The sequence below is a fragment of the Hibiscus syriacus genome, unplaced genomic scaffold (genome assembly GCF_006381635.1).
Source record: "Hibiscus syriacus cultivar Baekdansim isolate YM2019G1 unplaced genomic scaffold, ASM638163v2 tig00003041_pilon, whole genome shotgun sequence".
Classification (NCBI taxonomy): Eukaryota; Viridiplantae; Streptophyta; class Magnoliopsida; order Malvales; family Malvaceae; genus Hibiscus; species Hibiscus syriacus.
The window spans coordinates 7,712,075-7,733,671 of record NW_024061960.1 but is presented as its reverse complement, the minus strand read 5'-3'; the positions used below and the strand labels follow the sequence as shown (position 1 = coordinate 7,733,671).

The 21,597-nt window shown below is 30.9% G+C and overlaps 1 protein-coding gene across 1 annotated transcript; it reads left to right on the top strand.

Annotated features, from left to right (window-relative positions):
• The first annotated feature begins 3,458 nt into the window (after window positions 1-3,458).
• LOC120171002 lies at window positions 3,459-5,698 on the top strand. Its single transcript, XM_039178826.1, has 2 exons — window positions 3,459-3,762; window positions 4,491-5,698. The coding sequence occupies exons 1-2, from the start codon at window positions 3,682-3,684 to the stop codon at window positions 5,583-5,585; spliced, it is 1,176 nt and encodes a 391-aa protein (XP_039034757.1). The 5' UTR covers window positions 3,459-3,681; the 3' UTR covers window positions 5,586-5,698.
• Window positions 5,699-21,597: the final 15,899 nt, after the last annotated feature.

Below are 21,597 nucleotides of genomic sequence, written 5' to 3'. Positions count from 1 at the left end.
TGACATGTTGGTCAAAAGCTAGACAATTGTACCATATTTTGCCCCTTTTTCTTGGTCTTTGAATCCTTCCACTCCCGGCGACCACCCTTACACACGTTCCTGCCCCTACCCTACGGTCCTCCCTCAATTTATGAAGTACTCTTTGTGTATGATAATGGTTAAATTTTATAAATGAGCATGCCTTGTTTCATGCCGTTAATCATAATTTTTTTTAGGATAAAGTACACAAATGGTCCCCCAACTGTAGGATGGCGTTTTGTTGAGTCACCCGCCTATTAAAAGTTATAAAATGGACTATCGACTATAAGATGTTGCTTTGTTGAATCTTTCGACTATTACAAGTTATAAAATAGTCACTCGACTATTCATATATTCAAAACTTGTCTTTTTTTGTTAAAAAATTGGCAGTCGTCTAAACTGAACATTAACTTGTTGATTGCGATATGATAAAATATTATAATCGAGGGGTCATTTCGTAACTTTTAATAGTCGAGAGACTCAACAAAACATCACCCTATAGTCAGGAGACTATTTGTATACTTTATCTTTTTTATTTTTAACAATTCGTACCTAGCAGAAGGAAAGAAGAATTTTTACTTCTAATCGATGTTGAACTCACATAAATATATGTCAGTTAAGAGCCTTTAATTACATACTCTAAAAATTATTGACAATCGTATTATTTTTTCCCTTTGTGACTTTTGAGGTAAATGTAAATGTTTACCCTAACTATTACGGGATTATTTTAATTTAATAAATTCTCAAATTTGCATTATTAAAAATAAAAATATTATTCACCCGTGTTTAAAATGTATGAAATAGTTAATATTAATTAACGTATCAATCACTCTCCATTTGTCATTTAATTCAATTTCGGATATAACAAGTAGGTTTCTAATATATATATATATATTTATAATGCTGCCACATAGAGATTGAAGATTGAAAATTTACCGTAAAGCTGTTTACCTTTTTATATATAAATTAGGTATCTGAGATACCACCAAAGCTTTTAAACAAGGTAAAGTTCTGATGCCAATTGGAAAATAATAAATGGGGACACACATAATTAATTAGGAGAATACAGGGTAATTTTAACTTTTATGCCATGGGATATATATGTTTTATTTTTCCAGTGCTCAGTCTTTTTTAAGTTGACAGACATTTGTAAAATCCAAAAAGGGCTGATAAATTAATATCTGCTAACATAATTATCATGTTCAACTTTCTAATTATATTAATAAATACTAAGTATAATAATAAAATATATTGGTTTTTAAGAAAATAATATTATTTAAAAGAATTATTCATTAACCTAAACATAAATTATACAACCAACATGTTATGCTTGTGGAATTTTAAATCCCATTAGCTATATATAAAAGCATTGCCGACCCACTTTGCAATAGGGGTGATTTATGGGAGCAAAAACCAAAAATGCAAAGACCTTACTCGTCACCAAGTCATGGTCTAGACAATAGAGCAGGCGACGCCGCCAATCAGCCTTAAATCAATCTAATTAATTAACGCGGACTCATATTTGCAGAAATTTGGAATCATTTCACACTAGGTTACTCTCTCAATATATATCTTCATTTAAATTTAAAATTTTGAAATTATAGCACGAAAAACAATTTCAATAATTAAACTAATGATTGTTATTTTTAGACATTTCAAATTCGAATATAATATCTGTAGGAGTAAAATACATGAAATCATTCCACACAATTTTAAGAAGTTATTCCTCAACTTTGTAAAATAAGTTTTATTTATTTATTTATTATTATAAAATAAATAAATCTCAGTGAGTTTATTTATTTATTTATTTATAAATAATTCACTTATAGTAAATAATAAATCTCAGTGAGTTTACATTTAAAAAAATGGATGAATTTAATGTTTCAACAATAAGAAGAAAGAAAAACACAACATGCGGTTGATTTTAATACCCTTGACCTGAATTTTCATAACATCGGAGAAGAGCAAACATGGCATTATGAATTTGACAAGTTCCGATTCTCTTTTATCTTTATTTAGGAAAAGAAGGGGAGGGGAGGTTTTATACTAAACACGGAATAATAACCTCATATAGCACACGATTGTGATTATTTGAGTTAAATTAAATTTAAAAAATATAAAACCATAAAAAAATTAAAACCAAATTTTAATAAAAAATACTTTTACTTTTCTGGCTGACATTTTTTTTCATGTTTTATTTTTGTGCGTTTATAAGTTTTTTGAGTGCTTCCGAACAAATAAGTCAATCTCTAAAAAAATTAATACATGATTTAAAAATATTTAGTTTTTTTAATAATAATTAACAAAATATAATATATTAATTATAAAAGTTGGCGCGTTAAAAAATAATAAAATAATTATTTTTCAGTTAACTTTTCAGTTTTCAGTCTTGAGTCTGATAAGAAGCCCAGAGGACCAAGTAAGAAAGAACCCGAAACCCGGTTCATCACACACGTGAGAGCAACGTGTTCGTGGATAAATCGAAAGAGAGCGAGTCGAATATTTTTTTTAGTTTTGAATTAATTTTTTTTTATTTTTAGTTAATAGTTTATTTTAATCCTTAAAATTTTAAAAATTCGTATAATTAACATAAAATTCTACCCCTCACCAAAACCAAAAACAAAATAACCTGGAATTAGTAAACATCGTTAGCAAAACTAACGGAATTAGTTTTAAAAACAGATAAAAAGAGGTTTACGTCCATTCCAATTCCGCGCCACTCATTTCAACGCGTAACCGGCCCGGTCCATTTCCATTCTTTAAACCTACCCTCTTATTATAGGGAAATTTCACTTACAACTTAATATACAGTTAAAGAGAAGACATTATAAAAAATATTATTATTATTTTTAATATTTTTGATAAAAAATTATTTAAAATATTATTATTTTTATGGAAATGTTATTATTCGACGTTTTATCAGATTTGTTAATATATCTGGTAAAACATTACCAAAAATATTATTATTTTTACCGAAAAATATTAATATTGGACACTTTACCGAAAATATTAAAAAATATTAATATTTTAGATAAAAAAAATATTTCAAATAATTTTTTACCAAAAATATTAAAAAAATAATATTTCCGATAACATCTTTTTATAGATATATATTAAAACTGTCGTACTACATAACTTCTATCTTATTACAACTCATTCACGAGTGAACTCAGTTTGATTTAAAAAAGAATCATAGATTTAATTTTAATTTTAATTAAAATTAAAATTAAAATTACGTCTTTTATTATCATATTATCTATTGCCGCCCATAAACAATGACAGACAACACCAGGCTTTTCATTTCATTTTATTTCCTGTTCTTTGATTATTGTCTAATTATTTAATTCCACAAAAATAGTTTAAATATCTTATTCAAAGAAGAGTGTAGTCTAATTTTTTATATATAATAAAGCCTTGTTAAGCTGGATAAGCCGTTTAATTGTTACAGACAAGTCTCTCTCTTTTTGGGCCTTTTGGGTATTCCGTTTTTAAAGAGAGAGAGGGAGAGAAAATCGTAGGCTGTTGAGGTAACCGTTGGAGAAGGAATCAGGGAATCGGAGATAGAGAGAGTGTTTCTGGCAGCTCATCGTCTGGCTTTCGCAGACTGAGCTCAAAGATTTCTATTTTTGTGTTTTATTTTTTTCTTGTGTTTCTTTAAGAAAAATGACGTGGATGATGAATGAAGGAGGAGGCCATAATTGTCCCAAGAAAACTGATGACATCTGTGGTGATGTTTGTGGCCAGGTACTTCACTATCTTGATCTCCTTTTGTTTTTGTCTTCATGTATCTTCTTTTTGGTTGTTCAAATCTTTAATAGGAATGTAGGGGTCGTTAATGGAGTGGAAACAACTTCTTGGATCTTAGTTAAATTATAATAATTAGATACTGTATGTATTTTGTTAATCTCATTATTTTTTGGGTTTCGGATTGAACTTTGTAAAAAATATGCGTATGATTTGATTTGGGGGATAGATAGTGTTCCTGCTCATTTTCAATCGATCTGAAATTTTGTATAGCTATGGATGAAACTATTTGGTTATTTTTTTATTATTATGTAAAATTCAGTACAATAACAAAGATTCAAAGAAACCTTAAAATCGTATACCAAAGGTGTAAAAAAGCTAGGTGGTAAGTAATTGGGGAACTTATTTTACAAAAGTATTGCCTTGCCTTTAGTACATGGAAGAAACTGGCTGGAAAGGTATTGGATTGATGCTTTTGACAGGAAGCTATTTTTGTAAGCAAATATTATTTTGCTTTGTAGCTTCTATTATACTTCTCTAAGGATCTTAAAAGGCATTACAAATTTGCATATGATCTGCACGTATTTTATTGGTAGAGATTATTGTTTTCCCTGAAAGATTTATAGTTCTTTGATGTGTATGGAGTGCCTTGTGTTGAAATATTACTTTGATTCATAATATCTTAATGTATTTGATTAGTATTGATATAGTATTGTTCTATGCTACAGGGATCTAGCCGGCTGAGCATGTCGAGAGTCCGCTGCATATTGCTTGGCATTGATTTGAAAACATATATATTTCTATTTGTACTAGTTCCAACGTGCATTTTTGGTATATATGTTCATGGACAGAAGATTTCATACTTCTTGAGGCCGCTATGGGAATCACCGCCCAAGCCTTTCCATGATATCTCGCATTATTATCATGAGAATGTGTCGATGGAGACGCTCTGCAAACTTCATGGCTGGGGAGTTCGTGAATTTCCAAGACGGGTATATGATGCAGTGTTGTTCAGTAATGAAGTGGACATTCTTACCGTACGGTGGCAAGAGTTGTACCCTTATATTACCCAATTTGTTCTTCTCGAGTCTAATTCGACATTTACGGGAATTCCGAAGCCTATGGTTTTTGCTAGTAATCGAGATCAATTCAAATTTGCCGAGCCCCGATTGACTTACGGATCCATTGGGGGAAGGTTCAAGAAAGGAGAAAACCCATTTGTTGAGGAGGCCATGCAGCGAGTTGCATTAGACCAGCTTCTCAAGATTGCCGGGATTACGGATGATGACTTGTTGATAATGTCTGATGTTGACGAGATACCGAGTAGACATACCATTAACCTCTTGAGGTGGTGTGATGAAATTCCTCAAGTTCTTCATCTTCGACTAAAGAATTATCTTTATTCTTTCGAGTTTCTTGTGGATGATAAAAGCTGGAGGGCATCGGTCCATAGGTATCAGACGGGTAAAACAAGGTATGCACATTATCGTCAGACAGATGAGATATTGGCAGATGCAGGGTGGCACTGCAGTTTTTGCTTCCGCCACATTAGTGAGTTCATATTTAAGATGAAAGCGTACAGCCATAACGATAGAGTGAGGTTCTCTCATTATTTGAACCCGAAAAGAGTCCAGAGATTAATTTGCAAGGGTGCTGATCTATTTGACATGCTTCCGGAGGAGTATACATTCAAGGAAATAATTGGAAAAATGGGTCCTATTCCTCATTCTTTCTCTGCTGTTCATCTTCCATCCTATCTTTTAGACAATGCAGAAAAGTACAAATTTCTTTTACCCGGAAATTGTCTAAGAGAGAGTGGCTGATTCTTGTAATAACTGGAGATGGTTTGGCCAGTTCCCCACCATGGGTTTGTATATAATTTTTTTTTCTTTTTCCCTTGATTAGAGTTTTAATTAATTGATAGAGGGATATTTCATTTGCTGAGGCCCGAGAATCTTCTTCCTGTTGCGGGTGCGTGTGTATTCAGGGAATTTTTGTTTTCAGACAACTTTTATTCAATACATGTTTTTATATTCCTTTAGTTGATTCCCGTCAATTGGGTATTTCCATTTCATCTTAGCAACACAAATGTCACGGCAAGCAAGAGATGATATTCCAGAGCGATTGGCGTGGCAATCCACAAATCTTGTTTGAATACGTCGGAAACTTTGTCGTATTAATGGATGCCACGTTCATTTATACTGTTTAAAGCTATTCATTTCGTGACAAGGATAGAATCCAGCACAGGTGAAATAAGGGTACCAGATGCCATCTTATTCGCCCAAAATGAATGCCTATATATAGCATAGATCCATACAGACGTCAAGGGAACTGGGAAAATATTTATGGATTTGGCCAGCAGAGGTATTCTATATTTGAATGCGGTGCACCAGATATCAAGGTTGGAAGCAATGATGTATATGTGGAGGCGAAGTTGAAGGGCCAGTATAACAAGTGAGATGATTGCCAGTTCGTCAATCTCCATTCGGATTGCAAATAAGCCCTAGTTCACAGCATTCTTGGCACAATACCCTTCGATTTGTGATCCAGCTGCCCTTTCGATCTCACTATGCACCTTAGTTTTTTTTTCTTCTTTTTCTTCTTCTTTTCTTCTGTATACACGGTATAGAAACAAACAGAACAAGCTTGACTAGACACTGTGTAAATATAGTCTTATGTAAAGTCGGTTCAACACCATCTGGCGGTTCTCGAAAAATACAAAGATCAAAAGGGAGGGACCATGCTATTTTTGCCAGACCATCCAGCACCTTATTATTATCATCTTGTTTTTATTAAATAACGATAACCCTATCACTTCTAACTGACTGAAATCGACTCGAGTTAAAATTATTTTTGACTTACACTGTGGCGATCCGAAATCGACTCGAGCCGAAACTGGTGTTGACCTGAACCCGATTTGGACCTGGAAATTGTGGATCCGAACCCGACCTGCATCCGACCTGAACCCGAATTGAACCGAAAATATGATAGTAGAACCCGAACTGCATCCGACTGATATGAACCCGAACCCGAGATTGACCTGGTAAATAACTGGTATTACTCGACATGTTTTCAACCTGACCTGTAAATGATCCGACTTGTTAATGACTTGATATGATATTTACCTGACTTATAAATTACCATGGAAATCTTATAAATTATCAATTTTTTAACTTATGATGTAATTAAAATATTAATATAATTACTTTTTAAATGTTATAATAAAATATTTATTATGATAATTATATTAATAAATAGACCTATTATATAAAATCATTTAATAAAATTAATAAAATTATTTAAATGTAAATTAGATAAAACATTATTAATAATGCAAAGGAAAATTAATATAGTTTAATTTATATAAATTATATAGTTTAATTTATATAAAGAAAAAAATAATATTAATAATAAAAAGTATTTATTATGTAATATATATTAATGGTTTACATTAATAATATAAATAATTTTGGAAATAAAATAATAATTAATTTGATAATAAATGTATATTAGTATTAAACGTGATTAATTCTCTAAAATATAAATATAAACTATACCGTTTAATTTTTGTACAAAAATATATCTAACAATTATAACATAAATGAAAAATAATATAAATATAAACTATACCGTTTATATAAACTATAAACTTTATTACTTTATATAGTTTATGCATAGTGTTTCTATAAATTGCATCGAATTAAAAATTTAAGAAGATATTTACAATCAAACCATGACTAAAATGAAAGAAATTAAAAATCAAATACAAGTGAAAAAATGATGATTGTTGGAGGAGCATGAGCCTAATTAACCCAAAATATCTTGTTGGACACTATATTTGGTGCCAACTTCCCAAATTTTTCTATTCCCTCTAAATTTCTCAATTTTCCTATATTCTCCAATTTCCCTATATTCTCAAAATTTCCTAATTTCCCTATGAATTCCCAAATAAAATCAAAATTTTTCACATAAAAATCTTTATTTTAAAAAGTTTTCTCCCACCACTCACTTTGAATAATATATATATATATATATATATATATATAATTAAACATAAGTGACTAAAATAAAAGATTCTAAAATTAACATTAACATTTAATAATATGCACATTAAAGAAAGAAGGGATCAAATATAATTTTAAAGACTAAATTGAACAAATATGAAATTACAAATAAAAATTTAAATAAATTAAACAACAAAAAGGGATCAAAACGAAATAATTGTAAAATGTGAAGAAAATCTATAAAATGGACTAAATTGTATTCATTTTAAGAGTTGAGAAAAAATTTGAAACAATTCTAATATATATATATATATATATATATATTGTATAGTTTATATATATAATATATATACTGTTGAGTTAATCGATTGACGGAATTGGCCAAGAGAGGGTGAATTGGCAATTAAAAATTTGGTGGAAGCTTTTGCAGAAAATTGAAAGTAATTGCACAGCGATTTAGAGTGGTTCGACTTTCTCAATCAAAGTCTACGTCCACTACCTTAGCTATCCACACTAAGGATTTTCCAACAAATTCACTAATTTGTTCTTTCTTTTGAGGCCAAAGAGATAACCTTACAACACCCTCAAGAATATACCCCAATTCTTGAGAACACTCTTTCCCAAAGAGAAGATTACAAATTTGCAAACTTACAAAGAAAACTTCACAAGGTAAGATGTTTGCACAATTCTAGAACAAGAAAAGAACACTCAAAGATAATTACAAATGAGCACAAATGGTGTTCTTGAAAGCAAAATGAATATTGAAAGGAAAATTGGCTTGATTTGCACAAACTTGGTGTTTGATGCTTTCTCTCTTGTTTCTCTATGATTTCTTATTGATCAAAGGCTTCAGAACTTGTTTAAATACACATTGAATCACTTCTGAACGTTGGGGATGATTAGTGAAGATCATATAGCCGTTTTAGTGTGAAAACAATTAATAAAACAACTTGGAGCGTGGGGGGAATCGGTACCCCCTATGGGGAATCGGTACCCTAAGTGAAAAATTCAAATATTTCGACCATTATACAAGGGGGAATCGGTACCCCCTGGGGGGGGAATCGGTTCCCTCCGAGCATACTGGAATTCTCGGAGCCAAACCATTCAGGGGGGAATCGGTACCCCCTTAGGGGGGAATCGGTTCCCTCTGAGCAATCTGGAATTTTTTGCTTTGAAATGATTCAAAATACTTTGTAAAATTATTTTGAAATTGTTTTAAGATTAAAACTTAATTTTACACTTTGAGTAAGGATTAAAAATGATCTTTGAAAGATTTGGAGTAATGTTCTGATATTCGAATAATTCTATCGAATATACTTAGAAAATCATTTGGAAAATCTTAAAATTCATTTAACTTAATTTGTTATATCGAAATATCAAAATGTTTTCAACAATCTCCCCCTTTTTGATATAACAAAACATTTTAGTAATTTTAAGATTTTGAAATCAAGTTTTGAAATTACTCCCCCTTACTTTAACACTTCTCCCATTTATCATTTAAAAACACTTTAACACTTCTCCCCCTTTTTGTTAAATCAAAAAGACATTTTAAAGAATTTAAACAAGGTTTTGAAATCATTTAGCCAATTGATTATATATAATATAAGCTGCTAAGATCACAAGCAAGAGAAACGTTAGCCATTAGTTTCATAATCAATATTCATAATTAATGTGAAATGGCAAAATTGGTCATATATCTAATCATGAAGTAAATGATGCAATAATGAATAAATTTAATCACACCAAATAGATAATTTCTAACCATTCATGAATCCAAACAAATTCAAAGTCAATCAATCCACAAATTCAAACATTCCAAAATATTCAAAATGTTAAAACAACAAGTTTGGAGCTCAAAGCAAAACATTGAATCACATATCCGGATCAGGAGGAGGAAAACGAGCTCGCATAGCGGCCATTTCGTTAGTGAGGTCATTAATACGTGCGTTGGTTGCTTCATTATTTGCACGCATTTCCCGAAGAATTTCAAATTGTTGAGCTCCCATTGTGGATAAATGGAACTCTATAGAAGTAAAGCGCGAATCCATAGTAGCGTATCGAAAATCGAATGTCTCCATAAAGGATTGGAAATATTGAGGCATTGGATGCGTTTGTTGTGCTTGCTCTTCGGGCTGCTCCTCGGGCTGCTCAGGTTCATCTTCGGCTTCATCGATGTCTCGCATTAATTGCTCAAGCTCGAGATCTTCGTCAGCTTCGGGTGGAGCTTGTGAAGAACTAGCTCCCGGAGTATTTGCAGAAGATCGAACCCATTCACCGGTTTCCTTATCCTTAATCCATCCCGCTCTCGTTAAGGAAAGAAGGTTAATTTGTTTCTTAAGGGGGAAAACGGCATCTAGACCGACTCTAAGCCCAGCTTTGGAAAACAGATTACTCAAAATGCAACCGTAAACAAGAGATGAACAGAGTTTTTTGTTAGGAACAAGATTTACGGTTTCAACAATTTCAGCAAAAATAATCTGAGGTAGGTTGATTTTAATATTGTTTTCGAAACAATGTAACCACCAAAGATCTAAGGCTCTAAGAGTAGAATAACGACCTCCGGATGGTCGAAACCACCAAGAAATCATTAGATGAAGAAAACGTTCATGAAGGTCTAGGACACTTGCACTATCCCTTCTTTTATAACGAGATCCTAAAACCTGTTTTTCATTTGAAATCCCATCATTATCTAATCCGAATGTATTGGCTATGTAAGCCAAGTCAATATATAAGAATTGTCCTAGAAGGTAGGAACGAATTCCTATGGTTTCGGTTTCAGTTTGGTTTTTAACACAAACGGCATTAGAATAGAAAATACGAACAAGTTGATGGTAAACAATGGGTTCAAGGTCAAAGAGTTTATCAAATTTCCACTATTGTAAAAGAGGAAGATATTTAAAATTGATAGCTAACATAGCTTGACGAGAAGGAATACGTTCTTCCCGGATTTTGTAAGAGTCAAAATATTGATAATACCAAAAACGATGATTTCTAGGACCAGGATGATTGAAACATGAATTTTGGATAGTCAAATTAGGATCAATAGGATTAGGATTAGAAATTGGAATAGGTGGAGGATTTGGAGGTGGATTTGGTTGACGGTGTGAACGACTAGATGAAGACCTAGCATGTTTAGGATTGGACATGGTTTAGGAAATCAGAATAGAATTGATAACATGCAATTTAGAAAACACATGTATGCAATTCAATCAATCCCACAACTCAATTGAGTCCTCAATATTTCAAGGTTCTCTAAATCAATCCTAATGGGCAAAGTTTTTGAAAAACTTTTGAAAAATATGGTTTTGAGAAACAATATATATATAGTTTTCATAATAACAACATAATTTAATCAAAACACAATAATTTGAATTTTTTTTATTTCGAAAATTTAGAAAATTTTGAAAAAATCTTGTGTTTTTGATGAAATTAGTTGTAATATCTAGTTTCTAATTACTAACTAATCAATGTCCGATCAAAAATTCAACCTAGAACTAATTAAAACTAGTTCTATGTTCATAAATTGATAAAAAGAAGTTTTGGAAAAATACCTTGAATGATTTCGGATTTGAGTGAGATTAGATGAAGTTTGCACGTTTTTGATGATTCCAACAGGTTTAGAGGATGATATTTGAAGTGAATTCCGATTAAAAACGTCGATTTGAGGCAAAGTAGAGATATGGAGAGCGTAGAGAGGAGAAACGGCGTAAGAGAAGAGAAGAGAGTTTTGGGCCAAAACCAAGGGTTCTGCCCGATAAAACCAGAACCCCAGGGGGGTATCGATTCCCCTGTGGGGGGGAATCGGTTCCCTCAAGGGGGGATCGATTCCCTTTGCATCAAAATGCTAAAATCCGATTTTAAACACCCAAAATGCTAAATTAATTTCCTCTAGTGGTATTGGCAACTCATATATTGAAAATTAATCATGTTCAAACAATTCAATTAATCTTTAAACGATATTTGAACATAAAATTAATTTTTTTTTTCAAGAATCATAAACTCCCCCTAACTAATAGCAATGAATGCAATCAAAAATTACTATTATAAGCATTTTTCATTTATTATTAAAAGTGCTAAAATTATTTTAAACACTCAGTGAAGATAGATTGGTCAAACCTAATTCTCTCCTAAGTGTCCAAAATCGTTCCTTGTCTAAAGGTTTTGTAAAGATATCCGCTAATTGGTGCAAAGTATCAACAAATTCTAGAACTACATCTTCCTTAGTGACATGGTCTCTAATGAAGTGATGTCTTATTTCAATGTGCTTAGTTCTAGAGTGTTGGATGGGATTTTTAGTGAGATAAATAGCACTAGTATTGTCACACTTGATAGGAATGGTACCTACTTCAATTCCATAATCAAAAAGTTGTTGTTTCATCCATAAAACTTGTGCACAACAACTACCAGCTGAAATGTATTCGGCTTCAGTGGTAGATAATGCAACACAATTTTGTTTCTTTGAAAACCAAGAAATTAGCATATTTCCAAGGAATTGGCAAGTACCGGAGGTGCTTTTCCTATCTAATTTGCATCCTCCATAATCCGCATCAGAAAAAGCATGCAAGCTAAAGCTAGAGTCTCTAGGATACCAAAGTCCTAAACTAGGAGTGTCCTTAATGTATCTAAAGATTCTCTTAACAGCTAGTAAATGTGATTCCTTAGGGCATGATTGAAATCTAGCACATAAGCAAACACTAAACATAATGTCCGGTCTACTTGCAGTTATATAAAGTAGAGATCCAATCATTGACCTATATAATTTAACATCTACACATTTACCTTCTTCATCTAAGTCAAGCTTTGTTGAAGAGCTCATTGGAGTGTCATGAGGTTTCCCATTTTCCAGTCCAAACTTCTTGAGCATATCTTTGACGTACGTAGCTTGATTGATGAAGATGCCATCTTTTCTTTGCTTGATTTGGAGTCCCAAGAAAAATGAGAGCTCCCCCATCATGCTCATCTCAAACTCACTTTGCATTAGCTTAGAAAATTCTTGGCAAAGAACATCATTAGTAGAACCAAATATTATATCATCAACATAAATTTAAACTACTAATAAATCTTTACCTTTATGCTTCAAAAACAATGTAGTTTCAACCTTCCCTTTTGAAAAACATTTTTCAATTAAAAAATTTGACAATCTTTCATACCAAGCTCTAGGAGCTTGCTTTAAACCATAAAGAGCTTTTGTTAATTTTAAAACATGATCCGGAAAATTTGAATCTTCAAAACCTGGAGGTTGTTCCACATACACTTCTTCTTTTATAAAACCATTTAAAAATGCACTTTTAACATCCATTTGATATAATTTAAATTCATTGAAACATGCAAATGCTAATAACATTCTAATTGCTTCCATCCTAGCTATGAGAGCGTATGTTTCATCATAGTCTATGCCCTCTTCTTGAGTATACCCTTGAGCAACAAGTCTAGCCTTGTTTCTCACTATATTACTACTCTCATCAAGCTTATTCCTAAATACCCATCTAGTACCTACAGTAGATTTATTACTAGGCCTTTCAACTAATGTCCATACTTTACTTCTCTCAAATTGATTTAACTCTTCTTGCATAGCCATAACCCAATGTTCATCATTTAATGCTTCTTTAATATTCTTAGGCTCTATGCATGAGATAAATGCAACATAATTACAAATATTTCTAAGAGAAGATCGAGTTGTTACCCCTTTTGATGGATCACTTATAATTTCACCATCCTTAACATAGTTGTACTCTCTTGGATAAGATACTTCCTTTTCTTCAATGGTTAGATTCTCAAGAGGATCATGAGTTTCCTCATTTTTCGTTTCTTCTTTTGATGATGGTTCTCCAACGTCATGTCTAACGTCATTTGTATTTATAACACCTACATCATCATTCACACAAGAATCCTTCCTCGGAAGGAGATTATCATCGAAAACAACATGTATAGACTCTTCTACAACTAAAGTTATTTTATTAAATACACGATAGGCTTTAGAATTTAAGGAATAACCCAAAAAAATTCCTTCATCACTTTTAGCATCAAATTTGCCAAGGTTTTCTTTACCGTTGTTTAAAATAAAACATTTACATCCAAAAGGATGAAAATAACTAATGTTAGGTTTTTTATTTTTGAAAATTTCATATGGAGTTATCTTTAAAATTGGCCTAATCATTACTCAATTTACAACATAACAAGCGGTATTTGTGGCTTCCGTCCAAAAATATTTTAGCAAATTATTTTCACAAAGCATGGTTCTAGCCATTTCTTCTAAAGTTCGATTTTTCCTCTCAACAACTCCATTTTGTTGAGGGGTTCTAGGTGCTGAAAAATTATGGCTAATACCGTTAGAGTTACAAAATTCAGTAAATCCAAGATTTTCAAATTCAGTTCCATGATCGCTCCTAACACTAGTTATAGAGTAACCTTTTTCATTTTGGATTACTTTTGAAAACGTGATGAATTGTTCTAATGCTTCATCTTTAGTATTTAAAAATAGAACCCAAGTATATCTAGAATAGTCATCTACCAAGACAAATGCATATTGTTTTCCACCCAAGCTAGTAGTTCTAGTTGGCCCAAAAAGATCTAAATAGATCAATTGTAAAACTCTACTAGTTGATACATCATTAATGGATTTAAAAGAAACTCACTTTTGTTTTCCTTTACCACAAGCATCACAGATTTTATCATTATCAAATTTAAGCTTAGACAACCCTCTTACTAGGTCTCCTTGAATTAACCGTTGCAAAACACTCATACTAGCATGTCCTAGTCTCCTATGCCATAACCAACTATCATGTTCATCCTTAGCAACTAGGCATAAATTAGTCATATCAAAAGAATCTAAATGCACCATGTATATGTTTCCTATTCTATGACCAACAAGCATAATCCGATTAGATGCAATGTCAATGACTTTACAACCATTAATTTCAAATAAGACATTGAATCCTTTATCGCATAGTTGACTAATACTCAATAGATTATGCTTTAATCCATTCAGATATAAAACATTTTTAATTTGTATGGAAGAGGTATTACCTATTGTACCAATACCTTCAATGTGACCTTTTGAATTGTCTCCAAAAGTCACTTCTCCTCCATTTTTGGCGTTAAGCTCAATGAACCGACTTTTGTCTCCGGTCATGTTTCTTGAGCATCCACTATCAAGGTACCATGAATTTGAATTTGTTTCCAGTGCCTTGTAGCAATGCTCCTTTCCCTACAAACATAGATTAATTTTTGATTTTTGGTACCCAAATTCTTTTGGGTCCATATTCATTAGTTTCCAAAATCCTAGTCCCCTTAGGTATCCATTTGTGTAGGATATTTTTATCTTTAGTAGTAATGAGTTCTTTAGGAACCCACATACTTCTAACGATTTTTCCATTAGAGGTTCTTTGGGGACCTCTATGATTGTAGTTTCTAAAACTTTTTCTAACAAAGTTGGATTTTAAATTTCCACCTTTTTCAAAATGTTTTGTTCCAACTTTATCAAAAGAAGTTTTAAGATTATCAATTTTCTTTTAATGATCATCATTGATCTTTGAAAGTAAATTTTGCAAATCTAAAATTTTCTTCTCAAACTCTTCTAGTTTGATTTGCAAATATTTGATTTTACTTTCAAGATAGTTGTTGGTTTTGAATATGAGTTTGTTTTCATTTTTCAATTTTGAAACATCATTTTTATATTTTAAAAATAATTTCTCATAATCCGAAGCCAACCCATTATATTCCTCTAATAACTCATCATAGGATAAATCATCAAAATCGGATGAGTTAGAGGTTACCTTAGAATCTTCCCCAAATGCCATCAAGCACAAGTTAGCTACTTTTTGTTCCTCTTCATCGAAACTTTCTTCATCGCTCCATGTAGCCACATGAGCCTTGTGCTTATTCTTTGATTGACCCTTTTTCTTCAATTGTGGGCAATCATATTTGACATGCCCTGGCTTTTTGCATTCGTAGCAAATGATTGGGTCCTTCTCTTTCGGTTCATTTTTGAGGCCTTCATTTCGTTTGAATTTTCTTCCTCGATAAGGTCTCATCATTTTTCTGAACCGTTTGGGAAACAATGCCATTTCCTCGTCATCGTCATCGTTATTCGAATCACTCTCATCTTTTATGGATTTGAGAGCAACTCTAATATTTTTCTTCTTCTCCTTATCCTTTGGTGTCTCGTCAATCTTGTCGAGGTCCACCTCATCTTCGAGCATCATTTCATGAGTGAGGAGTGACCCAATCAGCTCTTCAAGAGTTAAGGACGTTAAGTCTTTAGACTCGATGATTGCCGTCTTCTTTGATTGCCACGATTTTGGGAGGGAGTAAACTAACTTCCTCACAAGCTTTTCATTTGAAATGATCTCTCCATATGATTTGAGACCATTGACAATCGTTGAAAATCTATCCGTCATAGCTTTGATATCTTCATTTGGTTTCATCCTGAAATTTTCATAGCTATACGTTAGAATACTAATTTTAGATTTCTTTACCTCATCGGTACCTTCATGAGTGACTTGAAGTTTGTCCCATATTTCTTTGGCGGTTGTACACGATGAAACTCTTCCGTATTCATCTGGTCTAAGAGCACAAAAAATGATATGGATGGATTTGGAGTTGAGCTGGAACATTCTTGTCTCTCCTTCACTCCACAACCTTGGATGAGTGAGAGGTTTGATGTATCCTTCTTCTACAGCATTCCATGCTCCCATGTCACTTGCTTGAATGAAGTACATCATTCTATTCTTCCAATAGGCATAGTTAGCTCCATTGAAGAAAAGAGGCTTGTTGACGGGCATCGAGTCGAGACCGGAGTCGAAGTTTGAAGCGGAGGCCATTGATGACTTTGATTATCGATATAACTCTTCCCGAATCGACTCAAGAGGCGATTAAACCTTCAAATGAGTTAGGCTCTGATACCAATTGTTGAGTTAATCGATTGACGGAATTGGCCAAGAGGGGGGTGAATTGGCAATTAAAAATTTAGTGGAAGCTTTTGCAGAAAATTGAAAGTAATTGCACAACGATTTAGAGTGGTTCGACTTTCTCAATCAAAGTCTACGTCCACTATCTTAGCTATCCACACTAAGGATTTTCCAACAAATTCACTAATTTGTTCTTTCTTTTGAGGCCAAAGAGATAACCTTACAACACCCTCAAGAATATACCTCAATTCTTGAGAACACTCTTTCCCAAAGAGAATAATACAATTTTGCAAACTTACAAGGAAAACCTCACAAGGTAAGATGTTTGCACAATTCTAGAACAAGAAAAGAACACTCAAAGATAATTACAAATGAGCACAAATGGTGTTCTTGAAAGCAAAATGAATATTGAAAGGAAAATTGGTTTGATTTGCACAAACTTGGTGTTTGATGCTTTCTCTCTTGTTTCTCTATGATTTCTTATTGATCAAGGGCTTCAGAACTTGTTTAAATACACCTTGAATCACTTCTGAACATTGGGTATGATTAGTGAAGATCATATAGCCGTTATAGTGTGAAAATAATTAATAAAACAGCTTGGATCGTGGGGGGAATCGGTACCCCCTATGGGGAATCAGTTCCCTAAGTGTAAAATTTAAATATTTCGACCGTTATACAAGGGGGGAATCGGTACCCCCTGGGGGGGAATCAGTTCCCTCCGAGCATACTGGAATTCTCGGAGCCAAACCCTTCAGGGGGAATCGGTACCCCCTTAGGGGGGAATCGGTTCCCTCTGAGCAATCTGGAATTTTTGGCTTTGAAATGGTTCGAAATACTTTGTAAAATTATTTTGAAATTGTTTTAAGATTAAAACTTAATTTTACACTATGAGTAAGGATTAAAAATGATCTTTGAAAGATTTGGAGTAATGTTCTGATATTCGAATAATTCTATCGAATATACTTAGAAAATCATTTGGAAAATCTTAAAATTCATTTAACTTAATTTGTTATATCGAAATATTAAAATGTTTTCAACATATACTTTATATATAAACTATATAGTTTTTTTAAAACCCAAATAAAGAGTCCATTTGTATTTAATAGTCTATTACATAGTTATTTAGGAGGGAAAATTTTTTACTTTGGTTTTTGAAAGGAGGGAAAATTTAATAGTCCATTTGCATTTAATAGTCTATTACATAGTCTATTACATAGTCTATTACATGTATTACAAATATATGCATTTAATAAAAAAAATAAAAAACCCTAAACTACTCATAGCTATCGATTTTTGTGGTGTAGGAGGAAAAATTTTTGACTTTGGTTTTTGAAAGGAGATAAAACACTAAATGTTAGACTAACTTTTTATGTGATGTGATGTCACTTATCCATGGCTAAAGGTACCAACAAATTCCAACCTTTGGATCAAAAGTAGATCCAATGGCCAAGATATTTTCTTCTCCAAGAAGACTCCAAGCTTCATTAACGTCCTATATATAAATTCTAATTATTTTTAATTTTCCCTTCTTTCTTTAATGTGCATAATTATTAATTGTTAATGTTAATTTTATAATCTTTTATTTTAGTCACTTATGTTTAATTATATATAATTATTAATTGTTAATGTTAATTTTATAATCTTTTATTTTAGTCACTTATGTTTAATTATATATATATATATATTTATATATATATATATAAATACTTATATATATTTATATATATATATATACTTATATATATATATATATATACTTTTATATATATATATATATACTTATATATATATATATATATTATTCAAAGTGAGTGGTGGGAGAAAACTTTTTAAAAGAAAGATTTTTGTGTGAAAAATTTTGATTTTATTTGGGAATTTAGAGGGAAATTATGAAATTTTGAGAATATAAGGAAATTTGGAATTTAGAAGGAAATTGGGAAATTTAGATGAAATAGAAAAATTTGGGAAGTTGGCGCTAAATATAGTGTCCAACAAGATATTTTGGGTTAATTAGGCTCATGCTCCTCTAACAATCATTATTTTTCCACTTGTATTTGATTTTTAATTTCTTTCATTTTAGTCATGGTTTAATTGTAAATATCTTCTTAAATGTTTAATTCGATGCAATTTATAGAAACGCTATGCATAAACTATATAAAATAATAAAATATATAGTTTATATAAATCCTAAACCCTAAATCCTAATCCCTAAACCATAAACTTTAAACCATAAACTAAACCCTAATCCCTAAACCATAATATAAATATACTAGCACTAATACATGTATATTTGTAATAAAAGAGTAGGCTTATGTATTAGGCCTATGTAAACTCATGTAAATGGACTAGCACTAATGCAAATGGACTTATTTTTTGGTTTCATTATTACTTATTCATAACAACGAAATAAATGGGTTATTAATCTGAATTAACCTAACATTCAACTAAAATACTAATTATGCAAATGAAATTAATATGACATGTACTACTATTTATTAACAATATAAAATGCAATGTGAGATATTAATTATTTAACACCTAATTAATCATGTTTTATATAATTTACATTTAAATAATTTTATTAATTTTATTAAATAAATTTATATAATATGTATGTATAAACCATGTATAGTATATATAAACTATATATATATATATATATATATATATACCTATATATATAAACTATATAAAGTAAATTATTTATATAGTTTATAGAAACACTATGCATAAACTATATAATGTAATAAAGTATATAGTTTATAGAAACCCTAAAACCTAAATAGACTAATGCATACATATATATACTATATTAATATAAATTATAACATATAAACTATATATTTTATATAGCTTATACATACATATATATACTATATTAATATAAATAATATTTTATAAACTATATACTTTTTATAGTTTATACATATATAATTTATATACATAGTTTATATATATAGTTCACATAAACATAATTTATATATATAGCTTATAATAATTATAGAGTTTATAATATAAATATAGCTTATAATTTTATATACATACTTTATATATATATAGTTCACATAAATATAATTTATATATATAGTTTATAATATAAATATATTTTATATATAATTTTATATTATATATATATATTATTTTTCAATTTTTTAAATGAATGCAAATTAGTATTTCATTATTTCTTCACATTTTGCATTTATTTCGATTTAATCCTTTTGTGTTTTTAATTTATTTCAATTTTAAGTCTTTCACTTTTATATGTATTCAATTTAGTCCTTAAATCTATATTTACATATTCCATTGTTAGTTGTTATTTATTTATATTTTTGTAATTGGCCCATAATTTTTTAAATGTGTTTAATTTAGTCCTTTTTTATATTAATTTAAACCTCACATTTTAAATTTATTTCGATTTAGTCCCTTACCTATGTGTGTTGTTTAATTTATATTTTAAGATTTTATTTGTAATTTTACATTTCTTCAATTTTTTCATTAAATTTATATTTTTTTACAAAATTGATCCATGAATATTTATTTTTCTCTTAATTTACTCGAAATCATATACAATTACAACTTGCAATTCAACAATCACGAAAGATGACAAAATAATTAATCCAAAAAATAAAAACGACCCGACCTGAACTCAATCCGTATCCGATACACATCCGACCTGAATTTTATCTGTCAATGATGTGACCCAATCTGAACGAGATCCGACTGAAGTCCACCTGAACCTGAATTAACATGGTCTTTATCTGCTTCAAACCTGACTGTTTTTACCTGAACTGACATCGATCCGAACTGAAAATGAGCCGACATGAACCCAATCTGGATATGGTGTCAAATCAACCTGAAAATAACCAGGATTGATTTGACCTGACCTGAATCCGATTTGGATCTGGTATCAAATCAACCTGAGTTGACCTGTACCCGATTTTACCCGACCTTCCAAGATCCGACTGAAATCTGTCCGATTACCTGATTTTACAGCCCTAATCACTTCATATTTATCCAATTCAAATATCTACAACTTCTTCCATACTCCACAATTAAAAAGCAAAAAATCAAACTTTTGGTAGGCTAATAATAAAAAATCCAAACTGATTTTCATTTAGAGAAAAGTGTTTTAAGAACACATCAAACCATCACTTTCTTAAAGGTTTTATTCCCACTGCCACTAATTTATGCAAAAACATACTTTATTTCCCCACTCACCCAATTGATTTTTTGTGTCAACCTCGTCCTCGCTTGTGGGTGTCAAATCCAACAAATAATAATACTTGCTTTTAAAAATATAAATTATAGTAGCGATAATTAAAATCAAATCCATATGGATTGGATAGACTTATTTTAATGAAAATTAAAACAAAGAAAAAGGAGTTTTGAAATTGAGAAAAATCAAAAGAAAAAAACAATTATAATCAACCAAAAATTTAGAGAAATTAATATTAAACAAATATCCAACTAAAGGTATAATTTCAGAGAATTGATCATAGATACAATGATAAAATATTCTATTTTTCACTAAATTGGTTATGGTTATTGACAAGCTCTAACAACTTGTCTCTCCTTAATTTCTTGATAATCAAGAGAAGCTCTTTGATTATTTCCCTAGTTAATGAACAACCCTAGACAAGCGCTTAAGATTTAATCCACCAACAGCATTAACTACTAGAGACACCACCAATTCTAGCAAATAAATAAACAAGCTCGATTCATTTAGACTATATTATATACCTCCATAACATAATCAAAAATCAACTATGTTACTTTACCACTAATATTAGAATGTTTAAACAATTACGGATTTAAAGTTCTAAATGACAATTTATCAACCTGATAATTGAACAATGGGCCCTTTGCAACAATCAATCAAGGCAATAATTCTTAATAAATACAGAAGATATATAAATAGTGAA